At 38.6% G+C, this 14,341-nt stretch overlaps 1 protein-coding gene across 3 annotated transcripts in view; it reads left to right on the top strand.

The window, feature by feature from the left end:
* The window catches only part of zgc:162872 (BAR_ACAPs and ArfGap_ACAP domain-containing protein), a 184,476-nt gene that overhangs the window by 82,451 nt on the left and 87,684 nt on the right, over positions 1-14,341 (top strand). For all 3 annotated transcript variants that reach the window (XR_007934257.1, XM_051923635.1, XM_051923636.1), the window contains exons 4-5: positions 12,306-12,359; positions 13,259-13,317. Coding sequence is in view for 2 of the 3 variants with exons in the window: in XM_051923635.1 (XP_051779595.1) it covers positions 12,306-12,359; positions 13,259-13,317 (113 nt within the window). In the remaining variant the exon portion in view is untranslated. The remainder of the gene's footprint in view (positions 1-12,305; positions 12,360-13,258; positions 13,318-14,341) is intronic.

The raw sequence follows: 14,341 nt of genomic DNA, 5'->3' as shown, positions 1-14,341 counted from the left end.
CCACCAAATAGTGGGCGGTAGCATAGGAATGCTGCGTGGTGAAAATGGACAGAGAGCCTGGAGATACAGTAATCCCTCGCTACTTCGCGGTTCACTTTTTAAATTTTTTAGATTTTTAAATACAAGTGATTGCCCGCCTATCGCGGAAGTTATGTTCCAGACCCATCAGCAACAGGAGAAAATCCGCGATATAGAAAGACCATATAAATAAACATTTTTTTAGTTTAAGCCTTAAAATACCCATCCCACATGCTTTAAACACATGTAAACTTATAAAACACACTTTGTTAACACATATGATATGTGGATGTCGGGCTAAGGATATGAGTAACATCTCACTATAAATATGTTATACTATAAAATGTTATAAAACATTTTAACTTCACGCAAGACAAGACAGTGAGACAGGAAAATTGGTGATGTACAGGCTTTTAAATTATTGACACGCAGAGCGACAACCAGCACAAAGTCCACTTCTCCTTAGCGTTCATTCAGCTCCCCACCCCCTTGACAATGCGAAGTGGCAGGAGCGTACTGCGCTTCCGGGGAGGGGGGGTTTGAGCGAAGGTGCGTTCAGCTCTCACACACCCACACACACACACACTCCTCGCGCAGAGCGACAAGCAGGCATTTTGGCAGAAGCAGCACAAAGTCCATTTCTGCTCAGCGTGAGTTCAGTTGCCCCCCTTCACAAAGCGAGTGCAGACACATTGACGTCTGATCGCTGCGTGCAGTGTGCAGTGTTGGTCTGAGGTGTTTAAGAATGTAGAAAGTGTTTAAGAGCATAGGAAGTGTTTATAAGAGCGTGGGAAAGGTTAACAAGAGAGTGAGAAAGGTTTATAAGAGTGTGGGAAGAGTTTATAAAGCCTTAAAATATGTATAAATAATAAAATAAATATAGGTCGCTACTTCGCGGATTTTCACCTATCGCGGGGGGCTCTGGAACGTAATAGGTGAGGGATTACTGTACTTTAGTTTTAAAAGGTCAGATGTGTAAATACTGTTTCTATACTACTGGATAATACTGCAAGCCAAGTTGTACTTGTTTTATTTGTTTTCAATACAGTGTAATGTACCTGGGTACTGTGTAATAGTGTGACGACATGTTTTCAAACCCCGTCTTAAGTTATATAGCACATTAAATGCTTTGTGTTAAGTGATTCTTAAACTGACTTCTTCTTGCACTAAGAGGAGGCGCCGGCAGCGAACCCCGCACAGAATACATTCACTTCATGATCTTCCTTCTCTCTGAACATTTAGAATGCTAAAATAAATACTTAATATAATTTTCATGGTGAAATGCATTAAAGCATGCATTAATCATATGGGGGCACGGCGGCGTGCCTGCCTTGCATTTGCATGTTTTTCTGGTGGGTTTACTCGGCGCTTCAGTTTCCTTTCAAAGTCATGTAGAATGCGGGGTTTTGTTGTGCTATATTGACCCTACTAGTGTATGTTTTGCTTATATTCATCCTTTGATGTGCTGGCGACTCGTTCAGAGATGGGCGCAACTCTGAATGGATGGCATAATTAAACATGTATAACGAAGATATTTTTAAAGTTCTGAACACTCCGTAGGCTAAGTTTATAACTAGTTTTAATTTCACAAAGATGTTTATCGTGTGGTGATTGGTTATGTGGAGAAAGAAAAAGGACGGATAGGAACTGGGGTTTTAGTACGTCAGATAGAGACAGCACGCGTGCAATAAAGAAAGCCCGCTCAGAAGAACATGCATTGAATTCTGTGTTCGTGTCTCAGACCACCAGATCACAAACCCAACATTTATACAATATTTAAGTTAAACCTGTGCGATACCCATTCATACATCCAGTTTTTTGGAGCCTCGTCACACCTGCGATAAAGTTCTCTACACTGAACATAATAGTGCAACTATCAGTAATAATACTATTATTTATTTTATTGTTATTATTTATTAGTTTAAATATTATGCAGTTTAATGATGATAAAGTTGTTTAAAAAGTCACTTTAACGTGTCAGTGGACAGAGATTTTTAACATTAACAGAAAGTGTAGTTGGTTTACAAAAAATATTTACTATTCCTTTTCTAAGACATATTCAGTGCAATACAACTTTTGACAAGCACTTCTGGATATTTTACTAAGTCTAAATGCCTCTTTGTATGGTTGAAAATATGTTGTCAAAATTATAGTTTAAGTTTTTGCAAAATTTGTTCAATAAAAAGGTTCTATATCTTGACTGCATCTGTCATGCAAATCCAAAATCCTATATCACGGTATTTTTCAAAATTATCCCGGTTTCACGGTATTCTACGGTATTTTTTTCCCCATGCATGAGTGGATGTTAACCACATTTTCCACTGCAATTACTGGCTAAGAATAGCCTATTCCACTGTCAAGAGCACTGTACATTGTACAAAAAAACATTTTAATGTGCACACAAGTATTAATACAGGTTTGCATGGCCCCATAAAGTGATAGTCTTCAAGGGGGTGGCACTAATGGAGAAGGAATCACGTTGCATGACAGATGCAGTCAAAATATAGAACCTTTTTATTGAACAAATTTTGCAAAAACTTAAACTATAATTTTGACAACATATTTTCAACCATCCAAAGAGGCATTTAGAATTAGTAAAATATCCAGAAGTGCTTGTCAAAAGTTGTATTGCACCGAACATGTCTTAGAAAAGGAATAAATAGTAAATATTTTTTGTAAACCAACTACACTTTCTGTTAATGTTAACAATCTCCGTCCACTGACACGTTAAAGTGACTTTTTAAACAACTTCACCATCATTAAACTGCATAATATTTAAACTAATAAATAATAACAATAAAATAAATAATAGTATTATTACTGATAGTTGCACTATTACTTCAAGGCTTCAAGCCCAGGTGCATTACACAGTATTCACCAAATTAAAATAAAATAAAACAAGTGCAACTTGGTGATGACAACTTTACCAACTAAACCATCATTTAGGCAAACTGCATTAATACGGACTGCAACTTGCATTTATAATGCTATTTGTGGTATAGCCCTACGGAATCATATCAGGGCCATGGTGAAGAAAAAAAAATACGGACACAGGGAAGAAAAAAATAAACTATATGTCGAGAATAAAGTCGACATTTCCACTTTATTCTCGCCATTTATGTCGAGATTAAAGTCGACATTTCCAATTTATTCTCATAGTTTACTTCATAATTAAAGTAGAATGTCGTAAACTAAACTTCTTCCTAAAATCAATGTTTAATTTACTAGATTTTGTCAAACCCCGTCATAAGTTAATGCAGCACATTAAATGCTTTGTGTTAAGTGTTCTCCGACCCAGTTGTTAATCACTACGCTTCTTAAACTGACTTCCTCCACACTAAGATGAGACAGCGATCACCGCACAGAATCCATTCACTTCATTATATTGTTGCTTTCTGAAAATTTAGAATGCTAAGATAAATAATTGATATCATTTTCATGATGAAATGCATTAAAGTAGGTATTAAACATGCATGGTAGTGAGGTGGTAGTGCTGCTCCCTCGCAGTAAGGGGTCCCCAGGTGTATGTTCAGTGTAGAGAACTTTATGGCAGGTGTGACGAGGCTCCAAAAAACTGGATGTATGAATGGGTATCGCACAGGTTTAACTTAAATATTGTTTAAATGTTGGGTTTGTGATCTGGTGGTCGCAGACACGAACACAGAATTCAATGCATGTTCTTCTGAGCGGGCTTTCTTTTTTGCACGCATGCTGTCTCTATCTGACGTACCAAAACCCCAGTTCCTATCCTTCCTTTTTCTTTCTCCACATAACCAATGACCACACGATAAACGTCTTTGTGAAATTAAAACTAGTTATAAATTTAGCCCACGGAGTGTTCAGAACTTTAAAAATATCTTCGTTATACATGTTTAATTATGCTATCCATTCAGAGTTGCGCCCATCTCTGAACGAGTCGCCAGCACATCAAAGGATGAATATAAGCAAAACATACACTAGCAGGGTCAATATAGCATAACAAAACCCCACATCCTACATGACTTTGAAAGGAAACTGAAGCACGCCGAGTAAACCCACCAGAAAAACATGCAAATGCAAGGCAGGGTACATCCGAGACACCCTTGCTGTGAGGCATCAGTGCAACCTCCACACCGCCGTGCCCCCACATGATTAATGCATGCTTTAATGCATTTCACCATGAAAATTATATCAAGTATTTATCTTAGCATTCTAAATGTTCAGAGAGCAGGAATATCATGAAGTGAATGTATTCTGTGTGGCGATGGCTGCCGGCGCCTCCTCTTAGTGCAAGAGGAAGTCAGTTTAAGAAGCTCAGGGAACACTTAACACAAAGCATTTAATGTGCTATATAACTTATGACGGGGTTTGAGAAAATCTAGTAAATTAAATATTCATTTTATGATGAAGTTTAGTTTACAATGTTCTACTTTAATGACAAATTTCGAGAATAAAGTCAACATGTTGACTTTATTCTCGTCATAAGCATCGAGATTAAAGTGGAAATGTCGAGAATAAAGTGAAAATGTCATCACACTATTATACAGTACCCAGGTAAATTACACTGTATTGAAAACAAATAAAACAAGTACAACTTGGCTTGCAGTATTATCCAGTAGTATAGAAACAGTATTTACACATTTGAACATAATGGTCCACATCCGACCTTTTAAAACCAAAGTATCTCCAGGAAACGGACGTGATTCCTTTTTTTCGGCAAAAGTTCTTTTGTGTCATTATGTTCAACTTTATCATCAGCTTCAGTTTCGGAATGTTCTCTGTCCATTTTCACCACGCAATACCTACACTACCACTACCTATTTAGTGGAGTAGCAGTGAAAAAGAGCCCCTGTGCAACAAATCTGTGTTTAGCGGTGTAGCAGTGAAAAAGGTCCCCACTTGAACAGTTTCCCGCTGCACCACGTTCCGAATGTCGTTTAGGCAATTTAAACCGGTGTTGCGGTATAAGAAAAATCCTTATCATAAAAAAAATAAAAAACGGTTTTTGGTATGAACCGGTATACCGCCCAGCACTAGTGCATGGCTCCACAATTTCAAGAGCTCTCCATAAAACAGGCCTCTACAGGAGTGTAGAAAGAAGAAGCCATTTCTTAAGAAGGTCCACATAAAAAAGCACATGTGGCATTTACTTCAAAGCATAAGAGAGACCCAGTTAAGATGTGGGAGAAGGTTTTATGATCAAATGAGACCAAAATAGAACTTTTTAACCAGATTTCAAAGATGTGTGTGTGGCACAAAACTTAACACTTGCCCATCCTTCAAGAAACACCATAGCTAAAGTGAAATATGGCAGTGGCAGCATCATGCTAATGGGATGCTTTTCATGTGCTTAGTGTAGGAATCTTGTCAGAGTTGAAGGGACAATGGACACAAATTCCGGACAGTAGAATAAGTTCTCCTGCAATAGTCTGCAGTGAACCTACGGCTCGGGAGAAGATTAATTTTTCAGCATGACAATGACTATAAGCATAAAGCCAAAGTGACACAGGAATGGTTCAAAAACAGAAAGCTGAATGTTTTGGAATGGCCAAGTTGAAGCCCAGATCTTAACCACATTGAGAATCTGTAGCACTATTTGAAAAGTGCTTTCCAGATGTGCTATCCCACCCACCTAGAGGAGCTCTATAAATTCTGCCAAGAAGAATAGGGAAGAATCACTCCTGCAGAATGTGCAATACTGCTACATATTTATCCCAAAAAATTGAGGCTTCTAATGCAGCAAAAGGGTTTTCGATTAAGTATTAATGTGTAGTGCTTGACTATTTACTCAGACACTAACTTCAGAGTTTTTCTTCCTCAGTTAAATATCTACAAAACATGGTTTATTTTGACTTTGGAAATGTATTGTTACACAGCATTAGAGCTCACATGAAAAATACTGAACTGATAAATATGTGTATAAATCTTGTGTAATATAGAAAATTATGATGACTTTCAAGAGGATACTTTTGTTCATCACTGTATTTTAAATTAATGGCCTGATTTGACCCTAAATTGTTTTTAATCATTACAAATGGAAGTGTAGCATGATCATCTAAAAATGTATTTTGTCCCTATAAAAATACTCAAAAACCATTAACTAATAAGAAACTTTGTTTTTGGTGGTTTACTGGAAATATCATTTTACATACTTTAAATATATTGTCCAAAATGAATTTGCAGGGAATGAAGTTTGAATCTCAAATAACTCCACCAAATAATTATCAAATTTGGACTGAAACTTTTTGAATTCTTTTGAAGGCTTGGTCTTCTTGGCGACTTGGTCTTGAGTTGGACTAGATCTTAACAGGTGTCAATTAGACGCTATATAGCACCCGACCCGGCACAGACTGACACAGAGGCACATGTAAAAAGCACAGAGACTTTTATTTTCTTCACCTGTGGAGCACGTCTTCCCTGTGAACCCCACAGGCAATACATATCCCCAACAAGCACTTTCAAAGCACCACAACACTCCCGTTTTGCACCACCACGCCTCCTTGGCAACCTCATCCTCTTCCTCCTGATTCTGGCCACTGAGTGGTGGTGGCTGGCCCCTTTTATAGCCCACCCAGAAGTGTTCCAGGTGCTTGACCACCTGGTCCCAATTGCACTTCTGGGTGGGGCTGAAGATTTGTCCAGCTGGGCTGTGTAATCCAGGCAGCATCCTCTAGCGGCCACCCCTGCTCCCAACCAGGCTGTGCAGGACTCCATCTCCCATGGAGCCCTGCGGGAGGTTGGGGAATCACGTTGGCTAGAGAGGTTGCCACCAAGCGTCCCGGGGGAGGTATTGAGCTGCCCATGGTTGCTCCCCCGGAACATATGCAGCATGGGCAGCCCGGCCAGGCCCGTCACACAGGTCATGATCTTGGTTTTGTCTTGGTCTCTGCAAAGGTGGTCTTGACTACTGCACTGATTTTAAGTTATCAGTGATGGTTATTCCACGATATTTAAACTTTTAAAACTGCTTCCCCTGTCCATAGAATCCTCATCATTGTCATTGTGAGTATGATATGCTTTAAGCTCCCTGAAGTTTTTGACCATTTCTTCAGTTTTGCTAATATTAAGGGAGAGATGATTTTCTTCTGTATAAGACCTATGATGGTGGTTTCATTAACAAGTTCGGTTATGTAATTGTAATGCTCTGCACCCATAAATTTCCATGTGGAGGAAATGATTCTGCAAGGATGCTGTCTGGATCTGCCAGTTAGAATGTTTAAAATCCTGTTCAAGAAGGTGGCATCAAGTCACATGTCTAGGATTTTGTTGTTTTGTCTTGATGGAAAGACAGTGTTAAATTCTAAGCTGCAGTCTATGAACAGTTTTATTGAATAGCAATTTTTATTATACAAGTGTGCCAAGATAGTGTAAAGTACAAGAGATATGACATACTCCATGAACCAGTTATGTGAATGAGTAAACTGAATGTGGTCCAAACTGTTTGGTGTGTTACTTTCACTGTGTCCCAGCATTACTCTGTTTAGATAGATAGACACTTTATTAATCCCAAGGGGAAATTTACATACTCCAGCAGCAGCATACTGATAAAGAAAATATTAAATTAAAGAGTGATAACAATGCAGGTATACAGACAGACAATAACTTTGTACAGTATAATGTTAACGTTTACCCCCCCGGGTGGAATTGAAGAGTCGCTTAGTGTGGGGGAGGAACAATCTCCTCAGTCTGTCAGTGGAGCAGGAAAGTGACAGCAGTTTGTCGCTGAAGCTGCTCCTCTGTCTGGAGATGATACTGTTCAGTGGATGCAGTGGATTCTCCATGATTGACAGGAGTCTGCTTAGTGCCCGTTGCTCTGCCATGGATGTCAAGCTGTCCAGCTCCATGCCTACAATAGAGCCAGCCTTCCTCACCAGTTTGTCCAGGTGTGAGGCGTCCCTCTTCTTTATGCTGCCTCCCCAGCACACCACTGCGTAGAAGAGGGCGCTCGCCACAACCGTCTGATAGAACATCTGCAGCATCTTATTGCAGATGTTGAAGGACGCCAGCCTTCTAAGGAAGTATAGTCGGCTCTGTCCTTTCTTACACAGAGCATCAGTATTGGCAGTCCAGTCCAATTTATCAACCAGCTGCACTCCCAGGTATTTATAGGTCTGCACCCTCTGCACACAGTCACCTCTGATGATCACGGGGTCCATGAGGAGCCTGGCCCTCCTGAAATCCACCATCAGCTCCTTGGTTTTGCTGGTGTTCAGGTGTAGGTGGTTTGAGTTGCACCATTTAACAAAGTTTTAAGCATTTTATCACGATAGCAGTGAGTTCACTGGTTTGTAATCACTGAGACAGTTGATTTTTTTTTTTTGGTTATTGGTGCATTTTTAAAGTAGTGGGGTATAGCAGATTCCTGTAGTGAGGCATTAAAAATGTCTGTAAAAATGCCATCCAATTGATTGCTACAGAGTGTTTTAAACAATGTGATGGCATTGTCCAAACCAAATGTCTCTTATAGACATTGACTCTTTAAAAAAAAAAAAATAAAAAAAATTACCCTTTCATTGTCTACAAGGGGAGGAACTTTTATTGTCCTGATAAAAACTGAGATACTGTAGAAAACATTCCATTCATCCCAAACAGTGAAATAGGATGCAATTGAATATAACTTTTTTTTTTTTGAGATTCGTAAGCATCTTTATCCCCTACTACATTTATTTTTCATAATACATAATAAGCTTCATCATATCACATTATTGACTTCTAACAACTACAAAACCCCTCCTGAGTTTGTCCTTGCATTTCTGTTTGTTTTTATATCACTGATCTAAACTGTTATAGTGCAAGCCTTCTGTAAAATATGGATATCTTTTGTAATTAATAGTTGCTTATTGGGGAAATGGGGATTTTTTTCATCAGCATGCAGTCTCCCACACATTATTTATATTTTTTTATGAATGATTTGATGAGGGTTGCATACTTATCCAGATCAAATGAGTGATCGCTAAATTTCCCTAAATCTCTAAATCAAATGAGGATCCTCTAAACATTTCTCAATCTTCAGATTCAAAACTTTTCAGCTCTTTTGTTCACCATTGTACCACTTTTATTCTACAGTAGACTCCTGACACCTTTATAAACAAGGAAACAAAGACACTGAAGAGATCTGATTTTATTAAGGTATGGGTGAGGTGGCAGGCGGTAAACATCTTTTGATTGTGGTGTCACAGTGATCCAGAGAATTAGTACCCATATTTGCACCGACGATGTGGTGATGACATTTAACTAATATTTTATACACAATTTACATAACCTTTCTATTATTATTAAATTTATTAAGCAGTTCGCATACGTTTGCAATCTGAGATTTTTCTTCTTTTTTTGCATATAACAAAGACATATGCTTTACATTTGCCAATCCAACAGATTGCACATCACAAACATTAACACTGCTATCTTTTTTTCGTGTCTGCCGTTTCTGTAGGAGGGTGACAATGATTTAAATTCCAATGGATGTTTTTCAAATGTTGACAAGCAATAAGCAAAAAGGAATCAATGAAAACCACAGACAGCAAAAACAGCAAAAAAAAAAAAAAAAACAGTACGAGGAAAGTTCGAAGAAAGAGATTTTTTTTTTACAATGTTTCTGTTTGGGGATCGTTGTGCAAACGTGCACAACTGAGCTGCGACTACAGATCTAACTGCTCTGTGTATGATTCGTTCAAGCATTTCAAGGTCACTTCGTTGTAATGAAAGCATCTGTTGAATGTACTTCGTAGTAACGTGATTTCTATAGACTCATGTCATACGGGGAAACTGTCGGGAACATAAAAATACTTTGTTGTAATAGTCTCTCAACTCGGTCTCTCTCCTCTCTTTGCACCGCTGCAAAGCCCCGCCCGCCAAGCGTTCTGAAAAGTTTGAGTGAGTCGCCGTTGCCGGCAGTTCTCTCACGGCCCGGCTGTCAGACAGCTGCGGACCGGGGGTTGGGGACCCCTGATCTAGGGTTCTCCCCCCACCACCCCTCTTGGCAAGTGTACATTAGCCAGGTAAGTGCTGGGCAGAGGAGGTCAGTGGCAGCAGTGTTTTTCTTCCCTTTGCCCCTGCATCTCTCAGCCCTCTTGATCCAGTTATTTCTGGTTGAGTTTTGCTGATTCTATTGGTCGCAGATAACTCATAATAGAAGCTCTGTATTTAAAAAACTAAAGGTGGAAGCCTGTTCATGGGTTTAAAAAGGTCTGGCAATTTACAGTTAATATCTGCAAAAGCAATGAAAACAAGAAGATTTATGCAAAAAAATACACAAGACTGTGAAGATCAGCATAATACTTCACCAAGATAGGCACCATAGGAACAAAATTTTAATAATCTAACAATGAGACCCAAATTAGACATCCTAATTACGAGGGTAGTTTCTGCTAGTTTGCATATACAGTAATCCCTCGCTATATCGCGCTTCGCCTTTCGCGGCTTCACTCCATCGCGGATTTTATATGTAAGCATATTTAAATATATATTGCGGATTTTTCGCTGCTTCGTGGGTTTCTGCGGACAATGGGTCTTTTAATTTTTGGTACATGCTTCCTCAGTTGGTTTGCCCAGTTGATTTCATACAAGGGACGCTATTGGCAGATGGCTGAGAAGCTACCCAGCTTACATTTCTCTTTCTCTTGCGCTGACTTTCTCTGATCCTGACGTAGGGGGATTGAGCAGGGGGGCTGTTCGCACACCTAGACGATACGGACGCTAGTCTAAAAATGCTGAAAGATTATCTTCATGTTGCTATCTTTTGTGCAGCTGCTTCCTGAAACGACAAGCTGCACAGTGCTTCGCATACTTAAAAGCTCGAAGGGCATGTATTGATTTTTGCTTGCTTGTTTTTCTCTGTCTCTCTCTTTCTGTGCTCTTGACGGAGGGGGTGTGAGCTGCCGCCTTCAACAGCTTTGTGCCGCGGTGCTTCACATACTTAAAAGCCAAACAGCCCTATTGATTTTCCTCTGCCTTTATGACAGTCTCTGCTCCTGACTCCTTTGAAGAGGAAGATATGTTTGCATTCTTTTAATTGTGAGATGGAACTGTCATCTCTGTCTTGTCATGGAGCACAGTTTAAACTTTTGAAAAAGAGACAAATGTTTGTTTGCAGTGTTTGAATAATGTTCCTGTCTCTCTACAACCTCCTGTGTTTCTGCGCAAATCTGTGACCCAAGCATGACAATATAAAAATAACCATATAAACATATGGTTTCTACTTTGCGGATTTTCTTATTTCGCGGGTGGCTCTGGAACGCAACCCCCGTGATGGAGGAGGGATTACTGTACACCTTGAGCAAGTTGTTAATTTTGCATATGCTAATAAAACTCCATGATGCAACTGAGGTGGTGCACGTTAGGGATCCATGATGTGTGCAAGTTTTACAATAAAACCAGTGTGTTTAGGGCTCGGTGGTTGTGAGCGCCTGCAAAACTGGTCGACCGGGAGTGTGTTTGGTATGGAATTGAAGCTGGTTGACTGATTGGCTCGGCTAATCCACATTGGCACTCTGCGGGTAGTAAGTAGGGTGTCACATCCACACAAGCATTAAAGAGAGTCTGAGGTGAGTGAGAGGAAGATTGAAAAGTCAAAGTGCACAGTTTGCCAGCAAGACTGCAGAGAGTTGGGTGAGCAAGTGATGCAGTGGACAGCACTCATGGGGTACAGTTGCTTCTGCTGAGGACCTAGGGAGCAGTAGCAACTGAAGGTCTCAAGAGATTGTCCTGTGGATGCCTGCAAAGGTGGCACAATGGATCCAGGCTTGGGATTTCACAATAGTGACAGCCCAAGGTGGCTTTGGCACAAGTCAGTTTTTTGAAGGTTGGCCGTGCAAGCTGATGTCTCCACTCTTGGCTGAGCATACTTGATGGGTGAGCTGAGGCTGAAAGTGGAAGATAGGTACCAAGGCTCGTAAGAGAGAGACGTCCCAATTTTACTCCTTGGATTTAGACCTGTTTTTGGATTATTTATTGCTGATTTTCATAAAGGTACTGATTTTTATCTTGGATGATGTGTATGTATGTATGTGTGTATATATATATATATATATATATATATATATATATATATATATATATATATATATATATATATATATATATATATATATATATATAAATAAATATTTGAAAATTTCACTGCACTTTATTTGAAGACGAAAAACACAGAGCACTTTAATATACCAACTATTGTTGTTTGTGTCCTCATTGCCCAGACCTTCCTCGATTTATGCCTGTGTCCTGGGTTCAAGAAGAGTATGCCAGCTGTGGGCAATGTGCGTGTTACAGAAACCTGTACTAGTCAGCTAACTGTCTGTCTTTGCTCATAGGCCTGCCTGTCTCAGTTCAATCAAGGGCTGCGGGAGATGATCCATTTCCACATGGTAAGTTAGCCTTTTCTAAACTAGTATTCTTTTTATAATTCAGTGATGCACAGATAGATCAACATGCAGGACAAAGCTTTTTGTATCCACATAAGACCTGAGACCTGTTTTGTAAATGATAGGGTGTATGTAAATTTTAGAAGTTGGTGGTTCTTATAATACTACCTTGTAACTTCAAAGACAGGGTGTTTTTTTTTTTTTTTTTTTTTTTTTTTAGCTAACCTTCTTGAGGTTATTTGTTCGCTTATTAAATGCTTTTTGAATTGAGCTGAGCTGTCATATTTACAGATATAAAGATTATTTATGGAGTCTTGAGACATGAAATATTTATTTATCTAATTTTACTTTTTCTGTACTTAGCACAATATGTAATACGGATCAAACTATTTGTTTTTTTTATATATTTGTTTTTTTGTTTTTTTTCGAGTAAATAACTCTGTTGTGGTATTTGCACGTGGGTTTTCCTTGTCTGTTTAAAGGTTTGTCTCTAGAGTTTGTTCATCTTACCACTTCTGATTCAGCTTATACCCTTATTTATAACAGCAGGGTAGACTAGAGTAGTTCCAGACACTACCTTTTATGCCACCTGCAAGGTACAACTCCCAAAGTGTTTCCTGTGTAGTGCCCCCTAAACCCCTACCACCCATTATCTCTTTCTATTGAGGTGTACATAGAACCCCTCCAGGGGGTATGCTTAAGCTCGCCTGATGTCCAAACCTTCTAATTTGTAAATCCTTGCTGTGGAGAAACATTGACTATGTTCTGACCAAGTAAGATACTTGGCAGTCTTGGAGAGTAGGACTAGATAACTTTAAAAGTTTATGACATTTGAACCCGTTATGAATATAAAATCTTGCAGATGAATTTGACTTGTTTTAAATTTCTTTATATCTTTACAGATGTTGTTTGACCAGGCACAGAGATCACTAATTCAACAATTACAATCTCAGCTTATACAGTATGTAGCTCTGCTTTCATTCTCTTCTGCCTACCTACAGAACCCAGTGGTTGCATCCTTTAGCTTATATAGCCCTTTCCATAACAATTTGTCACTTGTTTGCAAAAGCTGTTCTAACAGTATTTCTTTGGGCAAAGACCTAAAAATTGCCATATAATAGACTAGCATGTTAGGTTGTTAATGCAAGATCTACAGAGAATGCAATTGGTGTTTGATTTTGTATTTAATGATGGCAACATTATTTGAGGAACACAGCTAGAAAGCAAAAGTAACAAATCATTAAAATGTTTAATATCCTTGCCTTTAAAGAAACTAGACTAAGGTTATAGGCTCAGATTTCAGTACTGAGTGCCTGTGTAGTGGTGATGAAATCATTTAGGCTGGTGGAGCTAAAGTGTTGCAATGTGTACCTTGTGCTATTTAGTGTTTACATTGTAAATACTTTGGGGTGATACTCGCTATAAAGAGTGTTACATAGCAAGAGGTACATTAAATATGCCATCAGTTTGACTTGGCATTATGTAGCTAAGGGAGACCATGAAAAAATTCAATATCAGCTGGGCACCAAGTTCAAAAATTGCTTGTTTATATTTTATGTGGTTTATTTGCCGTTGAGAGGATGGCTAAATTAAGTGAGAGTTCAAAAGAATAAACAAGTTCCTAAAATATGTTTTGCGTCTGTAATGTACAGTATTTTATTGGCCAATAAAGCACAGCTACAAGTCAAGATTATTGTCCTATATAAATTGTTCAATTAAATTCTTACTTGCATGTCTACTCTGAACAATTAACAAAAATACAATATCAAAAAACAATCAATAAAGAACAGCAGCAGCACTTATTTCTATAACACATTTTCCTACACGGAATGTCGCTCAAAGTGCTTTGTAAGATGTCAAAGAACTAATTACAAGAAAAGAAAAACAAATTAGATAAGAATAATAATGATGAAGTAATAAAAAAAATAAATGAATACAAGCTTACATAACATAGTATAATTAGTAGAAAAGTAGATTAAATAAAA

The sequence above is a fragment of the Erpetoichthys calabaricus genome, chromosome 2 (assembly GCF_900747795.2).
Source record: "Erpetoichthys calabaricus chromosome 2, fErpCal1.3, whole genome shotgun sequence".
Lineage (NCBI taxonomy): Eukaryota > Metazoa > Chordata > Cladistia > Polypteriformes > Polypteridae > Erpetoichthys > Erpetoichthys calabaricus.
The sequence above is the reverse complement of the archived record's forward strand: the minus strand, read 5'-3'. Positions and strand labels throughout refer to the sequence as shown.